Source organism: Adiantum capillus-veneris, chromosome 6, assembly GCF_014529385.1.
Source record: "Adiantum capillus-veneris isolate H3 chromosome 6, ASM1452938v2, whole genome shotgun sequence".
Classification (NCBI taxonomy): Eukaryota; Viridiplantae; Streptophyta; class Polypodiopsida; order Polypodiales; family Pteridaceae; genus Adiantum; species Adiantum capillus-veneris.
The window spans coordinates 61,806,618-61,832,050 of NC_140936.1; the positions used below are offsets into that span (position 1 = coordinate 61,806,618).

General features: G+C 43.2%; 1 protein-coding gene across 1 annotated transcript; it reads right to left on the minus strand.

Annotated features, from left to right (window-relative positions):
• Positions 1-330: 330 nt before the first annotated feature.
• LOC147455599 (plastocyanin-like) lies at positions 331-1,120 on the minus strand. The gene has a single exon (XM_086514342.1). The coding sequence runs from the start codon at positions 965-967 to the stop codon at positions 440-442; it is 528 nt and encodes a 175-aa protein (XP_086370468.1). The 5' UTR covers positions 968-1,120; the 3' UTR covers positions 331-439.
• Between the last annotated feature and the right edge of the window lie 24,313 nt (positions 1,121-25,433).

Below are 25,433 nucleotides of genomic sequence, written 5' to 3' on the forward strand. Positions count from 1 at the left end.
TTTTTTAAAATTCTTGGTAAGTTTAATGACAGTTACATATTTTATGATAGAAAAAAGTTAATCTCAAGATTGACAATAAACACAGCACTAATTAAATCAAACAGAGTTAACAAGTCAAAATTTTAAAAAGCTGTTACATAATTTTGCACGAGTCAAGATTACTGCCAAAACATCATGAAATTGATTACAATTTCCAAGAAACACTGATTTACACTACCATTGGGCACTCAAACCACTTTAATAAACCATCCACAGCAAAATGAGGAAGTATCTAGTCACAAATTTCATTCTGCCAAAAGCTACTAGCACATGCAATGCAGAAGACTAGCAGAAGAGAATTGAACGAATTTAGTTCAATATATGGGCGCAAGAGTACAATGGGGGGCTCATCTACAAAACACAGAAGAGGGGGATTTGTGTATGAGGTGGGTCATGTAATTCACTTGACAATGATGGTACCAACCATGTTAGCAGACTTGTGAGGGGTGCAGTAGTAGGTGTAGGTGCCAGGGGTGGAGACCTTGGCGGTGAAGGTTGGCTCATCCTCTGTCAAAAGGTCATTCTCATCCATGGAAGCAGCCTTGAGCTCACTCGCCACCGTTGCCGGTGCACCAGCAGGGATGTCGAACACCACATTGTGTCCAGTCTCACCCACCAGAGCGAACTCGATGGCCTCGCCTGCTGACACCGTCACTGTGGATGGCGTGAATTTAAAGCTGCCCACTTCATCTCCAACCTCGATCTTGGCCGCCATTGCAGATCCGGCCATCAGAGCTGCGGCAGTGGTGGCCACAAGCGCTACAGACGAAACCTTCGCAGCCACATCGGAGAACGATGCAGAGATTGCGAGAGAAGGGCGCACTGGGGCCGCAAGCGCAACGGCGCAGCTTGCCTTACTCGTCGCCTCTGTTGCCCTCAACCCGCAGAAGGAGGGGACGGCGACTGTGGCTGCTGTGAGGGACGCCATCGCTAGAAACTGCTTCTTCTCCTTGTCTTCTCGACTTGCGTACACAGAAGCTTTCCTTACTTCCCTCGCAGCTCTGAGTACAGAAGATGAGGTTTTGGGAGATGGGCGCACTTCTTATCCTTATCGCGATTGGCCCTGCAGGCTCTGGCCTACTTGTCGCTCCCTTGCACCACTCATCTCCTGCTTTATCCAGCTGAGAAAAAGGGCGGCTTTACATTTCTGATAGGTTGGCCTAAAGGCCCATGCCACACACACGCCCGGACATGGCTCGCTTTGGGGGGCCTTGTGTCTCACACATACCATCCCATCGATGAAGTATGCTGCAAAGCTTAGTTGAAAGAGCTTTGTGATCTTCACACCATTCTTATTTTTGCATATCCATATAACAAGCTAATGACGGGTGCCTATATGTACGGGATATGTGCTTGTGCATATTGTGGTCAGGGTTCGCAAAAAACATGTAAAATTTTACAAAATTAGAAGGTTCTCCAAAACGTGAAGAAACGAGATCACCACTGTCACTAAAAATTAGAGGGTCTATGTGTGTGAGAACAATAGTTTCAAAGGTTTACCACATGTAAAAACTAGTATTTCAATTTTTATACAAGGTTTAAAACTTTAAGATATCAAAGTAGAACCACTCATATGGCCAATGATGGATTATCCCTATGTGGTCCAATGTTGGATTGTAACCTGTGTGCCAGGTGCGTGATAGCATAAAAAGGTGGTTAGTTTTTGAGGAAAAACTGGTGGATCACTTTGGTACTTTCATGTTGGGTGAGGGTCTATATTAACTTGATTAAGTGTACCAAGATTTAGGAGGTTCATTTCAAGAATTCATCATTTTTTGAAATGCAAGCATACTGGCACTTGGGAAGTCCAGTGACCATCGAGGATCCTTCCATGCAAAGAGGCCCGTGAGCTTCGTACGACTTGTTGGAGCAAATTCAGCGCTACTCTCTGCTGTGCGACACTGCCACGATCTCCTTCATCCAGCAGGCAAGCCATTTACTACTCAAGGCTGGTCAGAAGTGTGTGTGTGTGTGTGTGTGTGTGTGTGAGAGAGAGAGAGAGAGAGAGAGAGAGAGAGAGAGAGAGAGAGAGAGAGAGAGAGAGAGAGAGATGCTGCTTGATGGTTGCCCAGGTTTCTTTGTGCATGCCTCTCTCCCTAGTCCTTGTGTATGAGTGTGTGTGTGTGTGTGTGTGTGTGTGTGTGTGTGTGAGAGAGAGAGAGAGAGAGAGAGAGAGAGAGAGAGAGAGAGAGAGAAATGTTGCTTGTCAACTGCCCAATGCTGGGCCATATTTCTCTCTGTGTGTGTGTGTGAAATGTTGCTTGATGGTTGCCTAGGTTTCTATGCGCATGCCTCTCTCCCTCCCTGTGTGTGTGTGTGTGTGTGTGTGTGTGTGTGTGAGAGAGAGAGAGAGAGAGAGAGAGAGAGAGAGAGAGAGAGAGAGAGAGAGAGAGAGAGAGATATGTTGCCTGTCAGCTGCAACAATGCTGCGTCATGTCTTTGCAAATTATGCTCTCTCTCTCTCTCTCTCTCTCTCTCTCTCTCTCTCTCTCTCGAATGGTGTTGCATACATTTTTGAAGATTTGATGTTTTTAAATGGGTACACCAAAAATGAAGACTCCCCCATGAAAGTGCACCTTACCAAACAAATCGCCCGCTGAGGTGTCATCCGCCAGCTTGCATTCTAGCAGCAGCAAGCCCAAGAGTGGGGCAAGTATGTCGTCAAAGGACACCTTTCTTGTCTCTGATAAGAGCAATGGTAATCACCCGTTTCCTTCTCATAAATGGCTCCCCCTATCATGATAGTACTTTGTGGTAAAAGTTGTGCCTAGTTGTTTTACATGCACGTTTGCTGTTTTTCTAATCCAATGGTAGCATCTCGGAAGGCAAAATATCCCAAGCAGACCAGATTCTGCTTTACACGACATGACCTACATGAGGAGCAAGGTTTGAGCTTGGAAGGCATGCTATACCAGCATTTGTTTGATGAGGATGTGAGAGATGGTTTCTCATACTGATAGACTATTGCCAGTGAAGAACGGGTATTTCTCGCTTGGAATACGCTCTGTAAATTGTGTTGATAGTTTACTTTTGAGGGGGAGGGGGACGTGTGTGTGTGTGTGTGTGTGTGTGTGTGTTGGGGGGGGGGGGGGGGGGGGGGGGGGGGGGGCAAAATTAACCCCAAGGTGTTAAAAACCTTAAAAAATAATGGTCGCATAAGTGTGAAAGTGGCAAAAGGCCCTTAATATACAGAAACGTAAAATGAGCCTCCAGCACTCCTTGCCATCTGGAGCCAAATTGACCCCATCTCTTGCTACCATGGGAGGATGACAGGGAAAGGCTCTATTTCTTGCAGTTTGGTCCCTCAGTCTAATATGAATTGCACCTTTGTTTGAAGGAGTACGAGCGGAAGTGCGATGCGAGAGAGAGTGCGAGAAGAAGAGCACGACGATATGGTGAACTCGCTCTACTGTAATGTGTAGAGCATAGTGATTTCTTATTAGGTTTTTACAAAAGAATATGTGTACATACCTGGCGGCCCGCCCACTTACCTGGGCGACCACACTGGGCTTTATACCCCAACAACCTCCCACTTAAAGTCGAATGTGGTACTTTAAGTGTGAGAGAAGCTACTATACAAGCTAATGTACAAGAGATGTAGAGAAGTGATGTACTACCCTACACCTAACTGCTTGCGAAAATGCGCAAAGCTCTCTGAGGGAAGTCCTTTTGTAAGTAGATCAGCAGGATTTTCTGTGGTGTGAACTTTGACAAGCTGAAGTTGCTTATCCTCGAGCATTTCCCTGATGAAATGATACTTCACGTCCACATGCTTTGTCTTTGAGTGATAAACTGGATTGCAAGCCAATTGTATAGCACTTTGACTATCACAATATAACACAGGCATCTCTTCTTTGATTCCCAAATCTGTTACTAGTCGATTAAGCCAAATTGATTATTTGCATGCCTCTGATGCTGCAACATATTCAGCCTCTGTAGTAGAGTGAGTAACACAATCTTGTAATCTAGAACGCCATGATACTGCTCCACCAGCCAATGTAAAGACATACCCTGACGTAGACCTTCGGTTGTCTAAGTCACCTACATAATCTGAGTCTGTAAAACCCTTTACACTTAGCTCCTGACTCCCATAGCATATACGCATACTCTTTGTAGCTTTCAGGTATCTCAATATTCCTTTCACTGCCTCCCAATGTTTCTTGCCTGGGTTTGACATGTATCGACTTACTACTCCCACTGCAAATGCAATGTCTGGGCGAGTAGCAATCATTGCATACATCAAACTACCCACTGCAGACGCATATGGAATCTTATCCATTTTAGCCTGTTCTTCCTCAGACACAGGACAATCTTGTTTGCTAAGTTTCACATATGGTGGCAATGGAACACTCAGTGCCTTTCCCTTCTCCATATTGAAACGTTGCAAAACCTTGTCAATATACTCTGTTTGAGATAACCAAATCAACTTCTTTGATCTGTCTCTCTCAATGCGCATACCAAGTATATGACTTGCCTCACCCATGTATTTCATGTCAAACGATTTTGCCATCTTTGACTTCAAAGCTGAAATTTCTTCCAAGTGCTTGCCAGCAATTAACATGTCATACACATACAAAATAAGGATTAGCCAACTACCATCCTTAGCCTTCTTTGTATATAGACAGTGATCGAACTCACTACGTTTGTAGCCTTGAGAAAGCATAAACTTGTGGAATTTATGGTACCATGCCCTCGGTGATTTTTTTAAGCCATAAAGACTCTTTAACAACTGGCATACCCAATCTTCCTTGCCTTTCTCAACAAACCCTTCTGGCTGCTGCATGTAAATTTCCACATCTAAATCACCATGCAAGAACGTTGTCTTGACATCCATTTGGTGCAACACCAAATCTAATATGGCAACCAATGCAAGAAAGCATCTCAATGTAGTCATCTTGACCACCGGAGAGAAGACTTCATCAAAGTCAATGCCTTGTTCTTGCTTAAAGCCCTTGGCAACAAGCCTTGCTTTGTACTTTGGCTGACTATCATGAGCGGTGATCTTATACCTGTAAACCCATTTACAAGGTAGAGCCTTTTTGCCCTGTGGTAATTTAACTAGCTTCCATGTCTGGTTTTTATGCAGAGCTGTCATCTCTGACTGCATGGCCAATTGCCAATTCCCGAAGTCCTTCATTTGCACTGCTTCCTTGTAACATGAAGGCTCATTGCAATCAGTCAACATGACATAGTTGATAGATGGAACAAACCTATCAGGAGGTTGCGTGACACGTCCAGATCTACGCACAATAGGTGGCTCAGGCTCAGCCACAACCTGTCGTTCCACTCTATCCTGTCCTTGCTCCTCTTGAGCCCTGAAGTTTTGTCTTGCACGTGCAGGTCCATCTTCTTGGAAGACAACTCTTCTAATCTCCTCAACCCTCTCTGGTTTAGAATGATATTTGGATTCATTAAAGTGAACATCATTGCTGCGGACAACCTTTCTGGATTCGGGATCCCAAAGTCTGTACCCCATCTCACCAGAATTACCATAGCCTAGAAAGATGCACTTTCTACTCTTTGGCTCAAGTTTGTTCCTAAATTCCTTTGTAACGTGAGTATATGCCTCACAGCCAAAGACTCTGAGATGCTTGTATGAGGGCATTTTGCCTGAACATACCATCTCTAGTACTGAATCCTTCTGCAAAACCTTGCTAGGAGATCTATTTACAAGATGAACAGCTGTTGATACAGCTTTAGCCCAAAACCCATTTGGCAGCTGTGCATTAGACAACATACTTCTGACCTTCTCTTGTATGGTCCTATTCATCCTCTCAGCAACACCATTTTGAGGAGGATTGTAAGGAGTAGTAAGTTCATGTTTTATACCTTTTGACTCACAAAAGTCCTGAAAGGCCTTTGAAACATACTCTCCACCATTGTCAATTCGTAAGCATTTAAGCTTCTTGCCACTCTGATTCTCCACAAGTGTCACAAACGTTTTGAAAACACTAAACGCTTCATCCTTGTGCTTGAGAAAGTAAACCCATACTTTCCTCGAGTAATCATCTATAAATGTCATAAAGTAAGAAGCTCCCCCTAGAGATAGGTTAGGCATAGGTCCACACAAATCACTATGAACAAGTGCCAACTGTGTATCTCTTCTACTGATTCTATGCTTATGTGGTTGTTGTGTTTGCTTACCATACAGACAATGTTCACAAAATTCAAAATCATTAAATGAAAAGCCAGGCAAATAACCATCCATTCCCTTCTTGGACATATGTCCTAACCGGCTATGCCACAAAGAAACGTTCGGCTGCTCGGTTACATTGATTACATTTTTAGAGACATTTGATACATAAATCATGTAAAGTCCTCCAGACTTTACTCCATGTGCTACTGTCATAGAACCCTTGGATATCTTCCACATGTTCTGTCCAAAAGTGGTGACGTAGCCAGCATCATCAAGTAAGCCTGTGCTGATCAAGCTCTTTGTAATTGCGAGAACATGTCTCACATTCTTCAGCGTGAAAGAAGAGCCATTCTGAAACTTCAATTGAACATCTCCAACACCTAAGATCTCACATGTCTGCCCATTGCCTAGCCGAACATGATCTTTAGTGGTCACATAAGAGGTAAACCACTCCTTGTTTGGAGACACATGAAGTGATGCCCCTGAGTCTATAATCCAGTCACTCAGTGCATTTCCATCAGATGCTGTAAGAAGAGCTGAGTCCATTGTATTCTTCAAGAAGTAGATGTCTCCTGACACTAGACTGTCATCCTCTGCAACAGTGTTTGTCACATTTATTGCTTGAATCTTCATTGAGGACTTGTTCTTCTCACCATGGTCTTCAGCTTTCTCTTTGCCTTTTTCTGCTTTCCATTCTCTGCAGTCTCTTTTCATGTGACCCTTCTTGCCACAATGGTAGCATTCTATGTCACTCTTGCCTTTAGCACTGTGGGACTTGCTACGAGACTGATTCCTCTTTCCACCTTTGTACTTTTCTTTGGTCCTTCCCCTGACAACTAAGGATGTTCCTTTGCCTTTGTCCATTGTCTTTCTATTGGTTTCTTCAGTAAGGAGACTTCCTTCTACACCTGCTATGTTCAAACCATCTGAAGGTGCAAAATTACTCAAAGTTGTGCGAAAAGTGTCCCAACTTTCCGGCAATGTGATCAACAGGAACATAGCTCTAACAGGTTCATCAAACTTGACACCTTGAGCTGACAACTGACGATAGATTGTGTTGAATTCATTCAGATGATTGGACATAAGTGTCCCTTCTTTCATCTTCAAGTCAACAAGCTTCTTAAGCCAGTATACCTGTGAAGCTGCACTCTGCTTCTCATAAAGATCACTCAGCTTTAACCATGCTTGATAAGCCGACATCTCGTTTGCTACATTGAAGTAAACGCTTTCTGTCAAAGTCAGCATAATGGTAGAAAGTGCCAATTCATCCATTTCGCTCCATTCATCTTCGTCCATATCTTTTGGTTTTATCCCCTTGAGCTTTATAGGTTTTATTTGCTTCTTTTGTACCAACACGTGCCAAATCTGCTGCTTCCACAATGGGAAATTGGTTCCATCCAGCTTCTTGATATTGTAAAGAGCAGTGTCCTGTGATCCAGCCATAGCTACGCTTCATAGTAGTTTACTTTCCTGGGTAAACTGACCTCTGAACCAATATCAACCTGTCAAATGAACCAAGAAAGCTTCAGATTCTGCATAAATTTCGGCAGAGTCTCCTTTGTAAAATGGCTCTGGTGTACTCAAAAACAGACCAAAAAACAGCTCAAAAAACACTGTCTCTCTGACACTGTAAGCTGCGGGTAAACCTGTCCTGCACATGTACTGTCTCTCACTGTCCTGTCACTGTCCTGTAAGCATAGACTGTGACAATGCCTCAACGGCAGTAAAGCAAAGATGCAATCCCAACTGTCTAACTCACAGTCAATACATCCTAGCTGCCTATCTAAGGGTGCTCGAGGGATCGCTCCAAGACCTGTATCACCGAAAGGATCTCAACATTCGAGAATCCCCCAGCTCAATAAAACCTCACTCGACCCTCAACAAAGGCTGCAGTAAATCTGACAGTACATAGACTTCCCACAAAGTCATACATCCACAAATTTCCCACTGTATACTGTAACCGCTGCGGTGGTTGTTTGCTGCGTGACTCACAGCCAGCAAACCCTCAACAGACATACATCATCTCTGACGATACATCCCATGTGGAAGTACCTGCAATGTCAGGATGAAATCTGGAATATCAAGCAGCAAACACAAGCTACCTGATGAACTAGTGGATGTCGCCTATAGTCTGTGTGTAGATGCGCCCTTGTCGTATGTGACACGCCTCCAAGAACTGTGAGCCGTCCTTTGATGTGTAGACAGCCACAAATCAACACTCTGGGAGTGTCGATATCCTCAGCACCTGCAGTCGTAGGCCGAAAAACCCCAAATTTGCAGAGTCGGATCTGCACCCACTTGGACCACGTAGTCGAAAATGGCCTGCGCAAAACTTTGTCGAAGCCGAACGGTGACCGAGATGACCTCAGAATGAAATTCTGAGCACACCAGGCCCTACGGGTTTCTCCCACAAGATTTGGGGCCGTGTCTTCGTCTGTCGAATTTCACTCCAATCTGAGCTGGTGACTCTAGCGTCCTGCAGTGCTGCCCCGTGCCTCGATCTAAGCTCTGATACCAGTTGAAGGAGTACGAGCGGAAGTGCGACGCGAGAGAGAGTGCGAGAAGAAGAGCACGGTGATATGGTGAACTCGCTCTACTGTAATTTGTAGAGCATAGTGAGTTCTTATTAGGTTTTTACAAAAGAATATGTGTACATACCTGGCGGCCCGCCCACTTACCTGGGCGACTACATTGGGATTTATACCCCAACATTGTTAACCTCCAGATTTTGGCAGAAGTGGAGCAAATGTTGGCTGCAAGAAAGAAAAAACTAGAGTGTGTGAAAAGCACAATAGGTGCAGCCCAAGTCCAACTACAAGAGAAAAGCCAAAGCATGTGGAAGATAGAGGGAACATCATCAGTTGCAGCCGTGCTTCAAGGGCAATCGAGTGAGCTGCAAACACTACAGGCCAGCATGAAGGGAGCAGGTGGTAACACCGATTCTGAAGTTTTGGTGCTTGATGCAAAGATTGTTGCTCTCTCAAGTGCGTTGACTGCCCTTGGGGCTGTTGCAAGCCACTCCCAGATTAGAGCCGATGTTGATCGTATAGAGGTACGCGTCAAGACTGATACATTGTGTATTAAAAGTAAACCTTGTATTTAGGTTTTACATTATGTCTAAGCACCATAGGTATTTTAAAGGATAGTGTAAGTACCATGTTGACAAGATCAACTCTCAATATTCACCACTTGACTGGGATTTTGTTTCACATGGTACTTTCTACAAGTGCCAATGGAGTCTTATTGGTACTTAACAAGGCACTGTAAGTAGATAGAACTACTTAAACTCCACCATTTCACAAGGGTTAAATATGACATGGTACTTTATATAAGTACCAATGGATCCTTATAGATGTTTCACTCAAGCTTAGGGATTGTAGAAACGAGGTAGAACTGTCAAAATTGCACCGCGTGAATGCGATAATATACACCGTGGTACTTTTTGTAGTACCCAATGAGACATTATTGGTGCTTTGTAGAGCTTAGGTGCGGTAGCAAATAGGTCATGCTTTGAAAATTTTCCATTTTGACAATGATTGAATAGATCATGGTACTTTTTGTATGCACCAATGGAAGTTTACTGTCCACTGCTTCACAAAGCTGATGGATATTGGTGGAAATCACAAAGTGCATGTATGTGACTATGATTTAAGGTACTTTTTGGAGCTAATTAATACGGAAGCTTTTTGTATGGTAGTTCAACTTGAAGGTGCAACCATGAGTATCACATAGGCACTTGTACATATTGTTGTATTACTTGGTAGAATTTACAGTACCTGTCATAGGTTTATTTAATAAATCATATGCATTTATCTTTCAAAGTACATATTTCTTGGGCCCAAAGTACACATGCCTCTTTTTCAAAGTACCATGCATTTGTTTGTACATTGTGAAATTACATATGCCTTTTTTCAAAGTACCATCCATGTGTCTGTACATTGTGAAAGTACATATATGCCTTTTTGCAAAGCACCATGCATGTGTTTGTACACTGTCAAAGTACCTATTCCTTTTTTGCAAGTTCCATGAGTTCCTCATAGGTTCTTTGTACATATTCTTGTATTACTTGGTAGATTTTAAAGTACTTATCATAGTTTTATTGATAAATCATATGCATTTATCTTTCAAAGTACATATTTCTTGTTTCCAAAGTACCGTACATGTGGTTGTACATTGTGAAAGTACATATGCCTTTTTCCAAAGTACCATGCATGTTTTTGTACATTGTGAAAGTACATATGCCTTTTTTCCAAAGTACCATGCACGTGTTTGTACATTGTAAAAGTACATATTTGCCTTTTTTTGCAAAGCACCATGCATGTGTTTGTACATTGTGAAAGTACCTATTACTTTTTTGCAAAGTACCTTCAATGGTAAGTTCTTTTGATTGGTACTCTGAGCCTATCCTTGGTACTGTCATAAGTCCCTACAGTGTATCCTTGCTACTTTTTTTACAATACTTGCAATTGGTGGTTTCAACATACCCTTGCTATCCCTTGGTACTGTATGTATAAGTAATCATGATAGTTCATTTAATCTTGGACAGATGGACTAATATTTACTTCCCCTTTGTGGTGCAGAGAGAACTGCTTCACCTGGTAGCATCAAAAGCTACATGTGCTACTCAAGTCAAATTTTGTGAGAGCTTGCTAGTGGAAGTGAAGAGAGGTGATTCAATGTTGCTATGTCCCACAACTGGCGAGCATGGGAGTCAATTGCAGGCCAAAGTGACTGTTCCACGAGTTGTGTTGCATGTGGTTTAGGTTTTGTGGGTTACGACGTCGTATGTGTGTATACACTAGCATGTGGTGATACATACCATGCTTTATGTTTTGTTGGATGGGCTGCGTCAGAGAAAGTATGTGCCAGCCCATCCTGTAAGCAGAGTGTTCCGGAATCGGCAAAGTCAATGCTTGTGCATAATGGTTGGTTTTTTATTCTCCATGTCTACCTTGATTACTAGAGTTTGTTAAGAATGCTTTTAACTTATTTTGCACACTTTTGTGGTGCGGTGGTAGGTTCCAGTCATATGCCTTATGCAACAACATTACCAGCTGAGGTGCCAATACGGAATGTTGATGCAACTCCCGACGCCCCCACTGTGGACACAGACATGCAGTCTGTTGATCAGTCAACTCTAGCTGGTAGGGAAGGATCATCCTTGGCAGGTGACAAAACTCTGGCTGGCGAGGAAGGCTCGCATGTGGCAGGTGACAAGACTCGGGGGATATTTCCAGGCGAGTACTTTTTGGCGAGCGCTTTTTAGGAATCAGGTGAGCAGATTCCTAAAAAGATTCTATCTTCCTCCTTGTGGACTATCTCTATCTCTCTCTCAGAGAGAGAGAGAGAGAGAGAGAGAGAGAGAGAGAGAGAGAGAGAGAGAGAGAGAGAGAGAGAGAGAGAGAGAGAGAGAGCCACATAGAGAGAGAGAGAGAGTTGAGACACAGTCAAAGATATGGAAGCTAAACAAATTGTTTCAAAAAAAATAGAGACAAGGGTACTTAAAACAAGAACACCCATTAATAATAAAAAAGTTACATTTTATTAAACTTGCATTACATAAGCAAGAAGTGTTCATCTTCTGGAAGGCCTGGTTTTAGGAGTTGATGTGCTCCCTTCGATTGGCATATTAAGATTCACCACGTTGCTTAGCTGTTGCCTCATTTCCTCCTCATCCTCCTCTGTGATGAGCCCAATCTTCTTCCAGCAAGAGAAAGCAAATTGTCCCCGTCTCGTTCAAATTGATTAAGCTCCGCATATTGAGTTCCTTGCGGCATTGATAGAGGCGATACACGTTGATGGTTGCCTTTAGAGCCTACATAAACCAGTCGGCTCCATACAATGCCTCTTCGTTTGGAATGGCTTCCATGGAATCCCACGTAGACTTGATTTTACTCTCAAGATCGTCGGACATCGTGAAAGAAAGAGAGGTGTGCGAGGAAGCTAGTGGACGCTTTCACAAAAATAACTCAAGCTATGGCAATTTATAGCCACTGTGGTAATATTATATTTTTTTTAAACACGATTTGACACATAAACAACCAGTACTCAAATATGAAAAATAGATGCAAATGAATGTATCCAAATGTGGCCATCCTAAGATTAAATTAGAAAGTAGTACAGTTGTCTAGGTAAAGCATACTAAGAAAAAGTAAGCATTGACAAATGCTATGCATCCATGCTTGGATAAGTGCGACTTCGACTCAGTGCCCTGAAGATATCAACATTTGTTAGGAATGGTTGATGGATAAACATGTTCTCATTTTGGCTTAGCTCTAGCACATGCAAATAAATAAAATACAAATGTTTACTCGCAAGATATGGTTTTTGCTTTGACACCCGTTCCATGAAGTCTGGACATGTGCACGATGGCTGGTTGCTAATACAAACTTTGTACATCCCGACATGACCATCTTCACTTTTCGTCTCTACTTTGAAGACCTCACTAACACCATCTGCTGCACATATCTCTTCTACGACCTTCGCTCTCAGGGCTAGTGCTAGACTGATCTTGCGAGCAGCATCCTCGAAAATGGAAGTCCGATACCGTACACACAGACCATCTCGCACTGTGGCTCTTGCATTGCCTTCAGGACTGGATGTATCTTTTGACTTGAAAGGAGAGTTTGTCATATTTTGTTCTTGAGAAACTGGAGTTACATTAGATACTCCTTCTTTGCTTACCTCCACTTGATACCCCCCTTCATGCAATATTTGCACCTCATCCTCCGATAGGTTGGTGCCCACATGCACGGGCCAAGTGTGTGGTGGATGCTTAGGCTGCGGCTGCGGCTCAATGTTCTGGTCTACTATATGGCAATGCAATACATGATCGGAAAAAACCAAAATCATTGACGCACCACACCATTTGGATGTTTTTGATATCCTTCAAACGATGGGGCTGGTATACCAAGGCTAGAACCTGCTATACTGCATCAACACCTGCGTCCTCCTCTTGGCGTGCCGCTACATGTGACCCTACTACATTGTGGAGTTCGACGTATGGCCCACATTGCCTCATTGACCTTGTGCTCAACTACATACTGCCCACCAGAACCTATACTTTGTTTTGGGGTTTGTGATATCCCTTCTTCTACAAAGTTGATGTTACGTGGTCTTCCACACTTCTTGCGATATTTGGTGACCCAGTTGTACTCAAGCCTATGTGATGCATCATCTTCCACGTTGATAACCTCATTTGGCTTTCGTTTTTGCCTTGATGTCTCCTTATCTCCTGTTAATGGAGTTGGTTGTTTATACATCGGAGTGCCCTTAGTAGCCGCATTCACTGCTCTTTATCACTTGGCTAGGACGTTTTTCATGGCGTTCCGTAAGCTTTTGTATTGATGGACCCTTCCCAATGTGTTTTCCATGGCTGTATGAAATGGCCTTTGTGCTCTGTAAGATGGAATTTGCAAGGTCGGTTGTACATGCATCATATAATGAAATGCGTTTACGGAAACCCTCCCCTGCTAGCTTGCTGCCATGCTTGCTCTCTGCAAGGTTAGTGCGTGGAGTGTTTGGTCCATCAGAGCTACTTTCTATGCATGTCATAATGCCACCCCAATGTGCAATACGAATTTCCCACCAACTGAGCCATGAATCCATGTATGGAATGTTACAGTCTATGCAATGACTGTTATGCCACCATTGGCGTATCAGACGAGCCTCTGCTGGTGCAGCCTCTTTTGTTGGTGCTTGCCTCTACTTCTCACACATTTCTTTGTGTGTGTGTTGAGAAGCTTGCACCACATACTTAATTGTGTGTTGATTCAAGCTTTGCTTCCAATGGAAAAGACAAGAACGCTCTCGGCCGCTCATTGTATTGGTCTTGTCACCACCATTGAAAACAATTCGAACTGCATTCCAATTTGCTTGAGCTTCATCAGCCATGTAGCCAAAGAAATTAGCTTTGTCACACCCACATGATATCATTACATCATTGAGGCACTCCCAAAACAAACATTGCGTTTCCATGTCTTCCTGTTTCATTTCACAAGTTGCAATAGTCAAAAGGTCCTGCATGCTGCAAACAAATTGTTTTAGAGAGAGTAAAAGGCAAGCCACAAAGCTCTTAAGGTGCGCCATGTACCTTGGATCATAGACATGATAGGCCATAGTCACCGAATCGTTAACACGTCTGGTGTGATCAAACTGGATCCACGCACGTCGAAGATTGCCATCCCGATCTTGTCTCATTTGGTTCACTAGGTCCACACCGGATGCTGGACCAATTGTGGACATTTTGAAGACATAACATTTCTCCCCCTCCATACCTTGACCAGGAAACCGTCTTCCATGGAAAAACTCATATGTGCAGTCTCTCTTCAGTTTTAGGAGTGCATCAATGCCAAAAGATTCTTTGTCAACCCCTCTATGTAAAATAGATACTGACCTCCGAAACCTGTCAATGTTAAAAGTGTTTAGATAAAAAAATAATTTAGCATAGAGTTTAGCATCGAAATAAGAATCTAGGAAATGCTCATACCAGTTAGCTTGCACCAATGGCCCCAACTCCTCAACGATTGCAAATAGCTGTTGCTCGCCTAAAATACCTTCGTTGGTGTTGTTGCGAAGAAGTGTTGTACTTATAATTTCTTTTGCCAAACACATTTGAACCTTCCTCGCTCCTGCGTGTGGGTCAACAATCAAAATCCTTTGCACCATCAGCTTGGTGTTGTCCATTAGTGTTTTGGATGTGCCGCTGCGCACATCGTGTCGATGTGTGCCACGATGAATCATGACTCTAGTGGCAGTCTCATCGGATGGCATGACATAATATACTACACAATGACATGTTGCAATACAGAAAGCAATTGCCTTACAAAAGTGGCCTGTAAGGCTCTTATCTCCAATCTTACAGTATTCCCCAGGTCTAGTTGCCTTTTGTATGTACCCGTTGAAATGACTTGTATTGGGAATATGATAATTAACCAAGCGGACACATTGTTCATTCATGCATTTGAGAGATCCTATGCAATGACTAAGACGCACTACACCTGGAAAAACAATATTGTATGTAGTAGGCTTTGACCACAAATGAGGATCATACTTATGCTCCATCGCATCCATATGGTGCAACTTTCCCATGGTAGGTGGAAATTCTAAAACGAGATCTCCATTGTAAGACCTTGGAATCTCTGTAACTTGTTCCACTTCTTTTATTTGCATTAACAACTTTGTCAATGTGCCCTTCTTTTCGGCTTGTAGAGTTTTTGTCTTGTACTCCTTTTGAAGCTGTTTGAGGGAAAAACTCGAGGGGGGGTACATAGATCTATTAACTCCTTTTGACCGAATTGCATCTTTGACGGACTATCCACAATGGCAATGGGAATCATGCTAGGTGAGCCGACATACTGTGTTTGATGGGATACGTTGACTTTGTATTTATGTGAAAGCTGCTCATCCAGTACATAGATGAATTCACCCAAATTGTTGAGAGTCCTCTCAAGAGGCAAATTCATTTCAATATCACCTACTTCGATAACAACATCTAAAGTTGCAAATTGCATTGGAGAAATTAATTCTAAAAGAAATGATTCAGATATTATAAATTTACCAGATATTATAAATTTACCATTGTAAAAAGGATAAGAAAACTCTTTACCCAAGAAAAATAAAGAGCAAGCCATAATAATATGCTAAGCAAATAATTAAGCATAAGATCACATTGTATAAACTAAAACAAATTGTTTATATACTCACGTCTAATAAGTAGTCGTTATAAATTTAAAATTAATATTATTTTATTAATTTGAAAAATTAATGTAAAAAAATACCAAATATTTTGTATTAAAAAAATTGTTACAAAATATTTGTTTGTGACTGTGTGATCACGTGAATTTATTTATTTTAATTTCTTTTTTTAATGTTTGTGTAAAAGAGATGTGTGAATAATCGGATGTACTAAGGATAGAGGAGCGCTATCTATCGGGGGGGGGGGGGAAGGGGGAGGCGGGGCAAGGGGCACGGAGGCGAGCAGGCGGGCTGGGCCAGAGCGTTTTGCATGGGCGGGAGCGGGGCACTAACGCAAGGGGGGTGGAGGGGGGGGGAAGGCGGGGCATTGGCAATGGGCGGCCAAGCGCCCATGGGCGGGCACACGCTCCCACACGAGGCCGGGTGGGTTTTGCGTGCAGGGCCGCCAGTTGGGGCAGAGGCGGAGGTTGGGTGGGGGCGGAGGAGCGCTATCTATCGGGGGGGGGGGGGGGGGGGGGGGCGACGGGGCAAGGGGGCGGAGGAGCGGAGGCGTGGACGGGGGCAGAGGCGGAGGAGCGCTATCTAACGGGGGCTGAGGGGGGGGGCAGGGGAGGCAAGGGACGCGGAGGCGAGCGGGCGGGCCGGGCCGGAGCGTTTTGCATGGGCGGGGCTAACGCAAGGGGGGCGGCGGTCGGGACATTGGTAGTGGGCGGTCAAGCGCCCATGGCGAGTGCGGTTGCCATGCGCGGACACACGCTCCCACACGGGGGCGTATGTCCGCCCATGGCCAACGCGCTGGCCATGGGTGCATGTGTGTACTCTGCCTCTGGCCACACGTTGGCCAGAGGAAGAGTCCACACACACGCCCATGGCCGTGGTAGTCCACGTGGACACGCCGGCCCACGTGTCCACGTGGACTCGCCATGTGTACCGTCGCTCACCCCACACACGCAGGTATACACACACAAAAGCACACACACAAACGCACACACACACACACACAAAAGTACACACACACAGGCGCACGCGTGTGTGTGTACACACACACACACACACAAAAGCACACACATGCAGGCGCGCACGTGTGTGTGTACACACACACATGCTGGCGTGTGTGTGTGTGTGCACCACACACACGCGCTTGCGTGCAGTGTGTGTGTGTGCACACACACACAAACGGCAGTGCCTGCGTGTGTGTGTGTACACACACGCACACGCACACGCACAGGAGTGCACGCATACACCCGCATGCACATGCAAAAGCGTGCACGCGTACACACACGCGTGGACGCGCACACGCACACACACATGCACACACACACACGCCACCACACACGCGCACGGACGCGCACGCACACACACACACATGCACACACACATACACGTACATGGCAACACACACACACACACACACACACACACACTCCTCTCTCTCTCTCTCACACACACAAGGACAAAATAAAATAATTAAAAAATTAAAATTAATAAAAAAATATGAAAGCTTTATAAAGTGCATTGATCTTCTCTTCTTCACTTTCTTCTTCTCTATTTTCTTTTGTTGCACAGATCTCTTTCTTTCTCTCTGTCAAGTTTCCTTTTGTTCACATCTCAAACTCTAACCTACAAATTCTCATAAATCACCCTATATCTATTTCTCATAAATTATCCTGTATCTATCTTCTTTATCGCAAGCATGAGAACAAGAAATCAAACAAAAAATACTAGTGCTGTGGATGAGGTTGATGTTACTACGTCACAAGAAGTACCTCCGTTATGCACACAGGATACCCAACAATCTCAAGCCTTGAGTTCTTTAGATCGCATTGTGTCCATTGTAACTGGAGTGGATGGAACATCACAATCAAGCGCTGGACCCAGTCATCGTTTGGAAACAGGTACTGCCATTGAAGATGTAAGAGATGAAGCGTTTGGAAACGTTGTTGACGACAAGCACATTTCATTGGGTTGGGTGGATTCTCATAGAGTACCATACGATGGCAAACTTCCACGATTGCCTCTATGTCGACTTCTCTCAAACCCCGCCATCCGCACGCATGATGACCATGTGGCCGATTTGCAACTCTACATTGCAAACAAAAGCTACCAACCAACCATGGCAAGATTTATTGTTAGTAAACGGATTCCTGGGGAGGATCACAAACAATTTACTCGTCGTGGTCACGCTACGAGGGATCTTGCAATGTCATATGATTTGGATGAGGAGGTTCGCCAAATCCCCGAGCTTAGTCACATGGTCGAGAGGTACTTTGTGGTTTGGGATGGTAATCACCGATTGGAGGCATGGATGCAGTGGATGAACGAGAATGACATTCCAATTGAGAAGGCACCAAAGGTGGAGTGCGTTCTAGTTGACTTTCAGCCCCATGAGACAGCGGAGTTTCTATTGGTTTTGGGTATTATCAATAGGTGAGCCCTTGTTTTTGTGAATATAAATGCATCTTATTTTTAAACTATATAAATTACAATCGATTGTTAAACAGGGCCACGAGGGTTTCAGTGCCTCACACAATTGCTCATGATATTTTCATGATGAGAAAGCTAGGGTTGGCGGACCCTACTTCACTTTTGCAAAAATTCCCCGAAAGAGCGCGTTTGGCAGCAGAAAGGGCTTTGAATTTTAGAGGTCCAAACAAGTCAAAGTGGCTAAAATTGCAAATGGTTGTCCTTGCGCAACTACTTTGGAAGGTATGCTTTAAACCAATTGTAAATGAGAATATGTTTTGATTGCGAAATCGTATTATGTGTATTTTGATTGAGTCCTTGGAAAATGATAGGAAGAGTTCGATCATATGTTTAGTAGTAAAACGGAAGGGCTGCCATCAAAAGGGAGTTTTGACTACGAGTTGGCACCTGACGCATACGAGGAAAGCATCAATCTAGCGCTAGCTCAAACGGAGCAATACTTTACGCGCAAAGGGCTTGAGATAGCCACCATTGCAAATCCAGAGAATTGCAGCGATTTTTCCCAAAAATGTGTATCATTTACAGGTTGGGGCGAGAAGACCACGAAAATGACACCCTCGAGAGTGGCAGAGGTTGCACGTGCACGCATTAGCCCGACAGAGTAAGTAAAAGTCATTTAAATCATTGGATATATTTCTCTTTTTATTATGTAGCAATAAAAAATAAGTCTCGCTTTTCCTGTGATAGGAAGTGCCGCTTGCTTGATTTGCTCCAAGGCGGTGATGCATCCTTGAAGGAGAAGGGCATCGGTTTGACGGAGAAGGCTTGGATCCAGTGGCTTCGATATCACGTGTACTGGTGGCAATTGGAAAGGTTAGATTTAGTGAACATCTGCACCAGCTAGCAATTTGTTGATAATGTAACTTGTGACTTATTATTTGTTGCTGCAGGAGAGTGCTTGAGATGGCCGAGAAAATGGAGGCCAAGAATCATGATGTTGCTATCCAACATGAGAAGGCTGAAGGTAGGCATGGTTGCACACTTGCCCACACATTATTGACATATAGACGAAAGCACTTTGAGAAGGCCTTCAAGAAGTGGAGTGCTCGGATCAAGTCCACACAAGAACCCGAAGAGCAACCCCATTTTGCTTATACGGCACGACGCTTGTTGTACAGGTTTGACATCTTTAATTGAAAAATTAAGAATGTATTAGGACACACTAATCTTGTTCTATGCAAATGAAAACATTGTGGTCTGTCTTGTAGATGGTGGAGAGATGCTCTTGTCTTTCCCATTCCCGAGCACCCCAGTGATGCATGGTGCAGGTCGGAGAGAGAGGAGAAGGGCTTATCTTGACGAGTGGATAGACGACTTGCGACCAAAGGGAGCGTGGCTCAAGTGTCCTTGGTGGCTGGACTACCCGGACAAGGAGTACCCACCCGAAGAGGAAGAGCTATACATAGGTATGCCTCTATATAGTTTTTACCTTTGCCATGAAGCAATAGAATATGGGCTCAATAACTCTTCTTCTTTTAATTAATAGCGGAGCATAGTGCGTCACGGAAGAAAGCGGTTGTGATAGAGGATGCTCTATCTCCAAACACATCAAAGAAACCGGAGAAGAAGAAACAGACCTCAAGGAAAGACTCGTAAGCACAACCGGCTGACAAGCAGCGTGGGAAGAGAAAGAAGAGGGCTATAGTTTCCAGTGACAGTGAGAGCGAGCATGTGGTTACGGAGTATTCTATAAAAGTCAGTGATAGTGCTCATAGCCTTGGTGCTATGAGCCACAGTGTACCGACACTATCCTTCACTCCAAGACCAGTGGAGGGCATCCAAGAGTCCCCTCCATGTTCACCATCACATGGTAGGGCTGCAGAGGACCTATTAGACATGGCCAGAGTTGCGGGAGATAACCATCCAGGTACGTGCAAATGCTTAATGTTGTGTTGTTCTCTTTAGCATTGCTTGAAAGATATATTTCATCTTATGTTGCTACATACAGATATGCATGTAGAGCCACGCCACCTTGCAGTGCATGCTAGTGCCAAAGAGTTGGAAAAAGCTATTCTAGATGTGTTGTGCAATGACACGTAAGCCACACTTATTTACAATCATAGTTATGTGCACAATTTTAGTGCTAACAAAGATTGCATGCAGTTCTATGCAGTCACTACGTAGATTCTTGGGCTCTCTATCAGGAACAGGGCAGATGAACCCCAGCTTGAGATTGGGTGGCGTACGTTTGGTATACATGGCCTTTCCCTTACACAGTAGGGCACATGCAGCTAGCACGGGTGGGGTTCCTTTATGGAACCAATGGGATAGTGACCTTGTGGATGCTGCATTCCTTTACATGCATGGTTATAAAGGACCTATGAGTTCACAAAGGTTGTTTTAAACTAACTACCATTGAATGTACATTGGTCATCCAAAAGTACCCAAATAGGACTTATGAGTTTACATTGGTGCTTTTGAGCACCAACCCCTGTGACAGGAAAGTATTACTACCATCTACATGTAGGTACTCAAGGTAATCTTCAAGCTAATATACACCTAGAAAGTAACATATAGAAAATTTGGTAGTATTGAAGAGTCTATGCAGCTTGCCCCAAAGCACCTTTGATTGCTTTTATGTATACTTGAGGTACTTGACTCCCCTCATGAATGCTAGTCCTCCAGAAGTACCAAAAGATTACCTTTTGGAGCCTACACACCTCTTGGGCTTGATAGACAACATTATACTTGATGTAATATTACCTATATGTAGTTACTACCTATGTACGCATGGTACCTATACTATTGTATACAAGAGAACAAAATAAATCAAGCATTTTCAGAGCATACCTGTGACTTCTCAAGCAATGTATTGGATGCTTAATGTAAGATTTTTGTTCGAGACGTTTTCGGCACACATCCTTTTTGTTTGGTAACACTCGCGTCTCCGTTTGCCAAAAAGCAAAAACATTGTCTCTTATCTCCTGTGTGATGCAATGGCTTTGAGGCTGTTGGCGTCGGCATAATTGCAATGGAAATGCTCCCGCCTCAGCCTGTTTTAATCGTTCATTAGCTGTTGCAAAATTTCGTCATCTCCGAATTGCTTATAGACCTTGATGGATCCCCTTCGCTATTCACCAGCATCATGCATAAAGCCCTTTTAAGTTTCAGCTCCTCTTCAGAAAATGATGCTTTGACTTTGGTGATTGTACCCTGTATGTTGGAGAGTACAAATTTCTCTACTCCATGGTGTAACCGTTGAAAAGATGGCTTCTGTAAAAGCAATCAAAAGGTGGCTTTCTTAGCTTCACAATTCATGCCTTTTGTAGCTTCTTGCCAGCAAAGCACCATTGTTGTGCAAACTGTACTCATATCTTCCGGTGTTGACAAGCATGATGCATCACGTTCTCTTTTCCTTTGATGGCTCTCTCGTTTTGTCATGGCCCAATATTGTCACATCCTGCATGTGGCTTCTTGGCGAATTGAAGTTGAGTACTCGGTGCGGCCATGAGGGGGTAGCCCATCATGTATTGGATTGTCTTCTACATGATCTTCAGATCAGTGAGACCACTCCATTGGATTTGAAGCTTGCTCATTGCAACCAAACTCATTGTCTCCAATCATGGGCTGCCATCCAATGTGATCCACATTTGGATGTTGTTGGTGTCCAATTGCTACCTCCGTAGATGTGGGATGCATTGCAAGTTACAAATTGTGTAGATAATCATTCTGGTGAACACTCCCCTCTTCCAAACTGTTCACACCTACACACATGGGCTGGTGCTGAATTTCTTCTCCCAACCTATCGGTGTGTGTATTTGTGTGGGGTTGCCAGTGCCTCCGGTGCAACATCCCCTCCTCTTCCAAGCTATTCTCACCCTCACAAACATGTTGCTGTTGAATTTACTCTCCCAGCCTGCTGATGCATCTATTCATGGGCTGCCATCCACATTGAGAGTAGAGAGAAGGCTGCTGTTGTTCAAATTCTTGCTGACACATCTGATCAGCCACACCAATACCCTGCTGCAGATTCTCTCTAGCCATGATTCTCTCCAGCCACACCAATACCTGTCAACTGTAATATGGATTACATCAAGCCAGGTAGACATTAATGAGGTAGAGGGCCACACAAGCCATGCTTGCTTGCTTCAAGAGAAGGCTCACGAGAGATGGAGGCAGATTATGGAGGCAGATTGTTGCATGGCATGTAAGCAGAGATAGAGAAAGAGAGCTCAGACTCCATGGAGAGGGAAAAAGAGCTCAGACTCCAGAGAGAGGCGCTCAGCTACAGCAGCATGCGTCAAAGACAGACGGACAGACAAAAGCCAAGAAATTGTTAAAGTCGTTGGCGGCAAAGTTTTAAAAAACTTAAAATTATTAGTCTTCACAAGAACCTAAAAAAAGTGTGCTAAAGCACCATCCATAAGTGCCACACAAGAAGTGTCAAGGACACTACTTTTTGCATCATCTTTTCATGCTGTCACCCTCATGTCGTTCATCCTTTTTAGCATATCTTCTATGGTTGAGAGTGGTGCTGCAGCATCCGTTCCCACTTGTGCTGGTTTTGTGGATGCTGTTTTCTCGCAATTATCTCCTAGGTCAATCGCATCAGACACACATGCTTCTAGGGTTGTATGCTTTTTACTATAGAGTATAGCATGAAGTTCTTTGTTTAGCAGTCCGTCCGGAAACAAAGATACAAGTCATTCTTCTGCAGGTATCCCCATCTCTGGGCATCTGGCAATGTATTGTTTCATTTGAGTTGCACAATCCCTAACAGACTCACCATGTTTCTGTTTAAAGTTGTAGATTTGAACTATCGTATTATGTTTAATCTCCGTTTTGGAACAAGCAGCTACAAATCCTTAAGCTAATGTCTTCAAGTCCATGATTGACCTTGGTGGAATGTTTTGGAAGCATGTCAATGCTTTTCCTTCTAATGTCATTCCAAACCCCTCGAATTGAGTATGGAAATCGAATATTGACCCATTTTTGAAAATCAGCTGGTCTGACACGTCTGTTTGGTTCAACTCCATGTCTTCTAGGAGTTGGTCCTGTTCCGAGTCCTTCAAACCAGTCTGTTGGAAATAGTGACTCATGTAGCCCTGGACTGGCCTTAGTGTCACCTGGTTTTCTACGTGATGAGGTGGTTTCTGGTTTCTTCACATTACTCTCAGATGATTTCTCACGGTGTTCATCTCTTGGAATTATTTATGGTCCTTGCCCCAATATCCAATCCCGTATGGAAGACCCTTCGGTATTTGGTTTGTTCTACCTCCTCAGCAGTCATCATAACAAAGTTGTTATAACAATCCCTAAATAGGTAGGTTGGTAGGTCTGCTGATCCTTTATCTTTGATCTTGAAGATATAGATGATCTTCATTGCCGTTAATTTGGAGCTCAAAATCTCAAAATTCCCTTATATCTATTGTTTCAAAGAACGGAAAGCCTGAATATGGTACCCCGTGCATCTGATTTCGAGAATCTGGCCTAAGTCTCACTTTTTGGATCCAAATTTCACCAAAATTGATTTGTGAGGTCTACTTGATGTGTTTGACCTTGTCGTATACTCAAACTTGCAAAATCATCAATTTTTTAAGCAGATATAAATAATCGCGATTATTTACTCTAGCTATATTTTTGTAAGTTTTTGTCCCAACTTTGACACAGATCTGTTAAGCACCTTAAGTTAAGGTCCTTGGGCAAGTTTGAACAAGTTTGGACAATTTTTCGTCAAATGGTCATCAATTATCTGTCAGTAGACTAACTTTGCAATTTTAGTCACAAATTTCACTCCAGTGGTCCAAATCTTACCAAATTTGGTTTGTGGGATTATTACAACATGATGAAGCTAGTGATATGAAGATTTGGTCAAAAAAGTTTAAAAATAGGATAGATGTAAATAATCACGATTATTTACTTCTGACAAATTTTTACAAATTTTTGGTCAACGGAGCATATATACATGTTTATCACATCAACATAAGCCTATGAAACAAATTTTAACAAGTTTGGATAAATTTTTTCTAAATTTATACTCAAGATTCAAAAATTGAGTACAAACTTTAGTTTTTACCCAATTTTTTGCCAGTTTAGTGATCCAAATCTTTTGGGCCTTTACAAAAATTGTTTGTACACATGCAATGAGTCAATGGTATGAACCTTGGCCAATTTAAAGCAGAAAGTTAATAATCGTGATTATTAACTTTAGGCTTGAAATGAGCACTTTTTTGCAATTTTCTCAAAGACAGTCTTTTTATGATGTTTTTAAAGCCTATGAATCAAGTCAAAACTTAATTTGGCCTAAAATATCAAGAAAAAGTAAATAATCTGAGTTTTGGTCAACTCTTGAAATTTTTACCTCAAAGTGTCTTTGAGCTTACCCACTCGTTCGGACAACTCTTAGGCTTACTTTCAAGTCGGATTGAGTGGATTTGAGTCTTTTCAAGCTTTTTTTAGCCTTACATCTAAAATTCTGCAACTTCCAATAACAACTCACACTTGATTCTTTCAGAGAGAGCAATGTTCTGAAATCCACCTCGGATCCTACTTTCCCTTCTCCTAGATTCTCATGCAATGGGGTTGTGGAAAGTGTTCACAAACACTCGTTTTCTTGTGTTTTTTATGTTTTTCAGAGTCTTGATCTTAAGACTTGTCTTGTCTACCAATCATTCTCCAAATCCTAATCTAAATCTACAACCTATAGTCCTAAAGGTACTCAACAAGTACGATTACTTCCAAGCTACCTCTACACAGCAAAAGACGACAATCTTAAGCTATGCGGTTTCTAAAAAAAAGTTTTGAACTCTAGGCAAAACTAAAGGAAGTTAAAGGACAACTACACAAGACGCTCGTGGTTTTTCCTAGTTTAGGTCTCTTCGATCCCCGACAGCGGCGCCAAATGTGGGACGCATGTCTAACCTCACAATCCTATCTTATTGCAGTATTAGCGAGAACCACGATTAATTTGTCAAACCATGGGACGAAGTTGACTAGACTAGTGCATAGAGGCTACAAGCGGTTGTCAATCTCTCGGAAAACAACTAATAACTCACATCTAACTCAAGCTACACTCAAATGACTGAAATCACCAAAAGCCAATCACTCATCGGCAAGCAAATCACATCCGTTACAGCAT

What these genes read in the sequence shown, in the direction of transcription:
- LOC147455599 (XM_086514342.1), bottom strand. Translation starts at nt 967, where the DNA reads ATGGCGTCCCTCACAGCAGCCACAGTCGCCGTCCCCTCCTTCTGCGGG.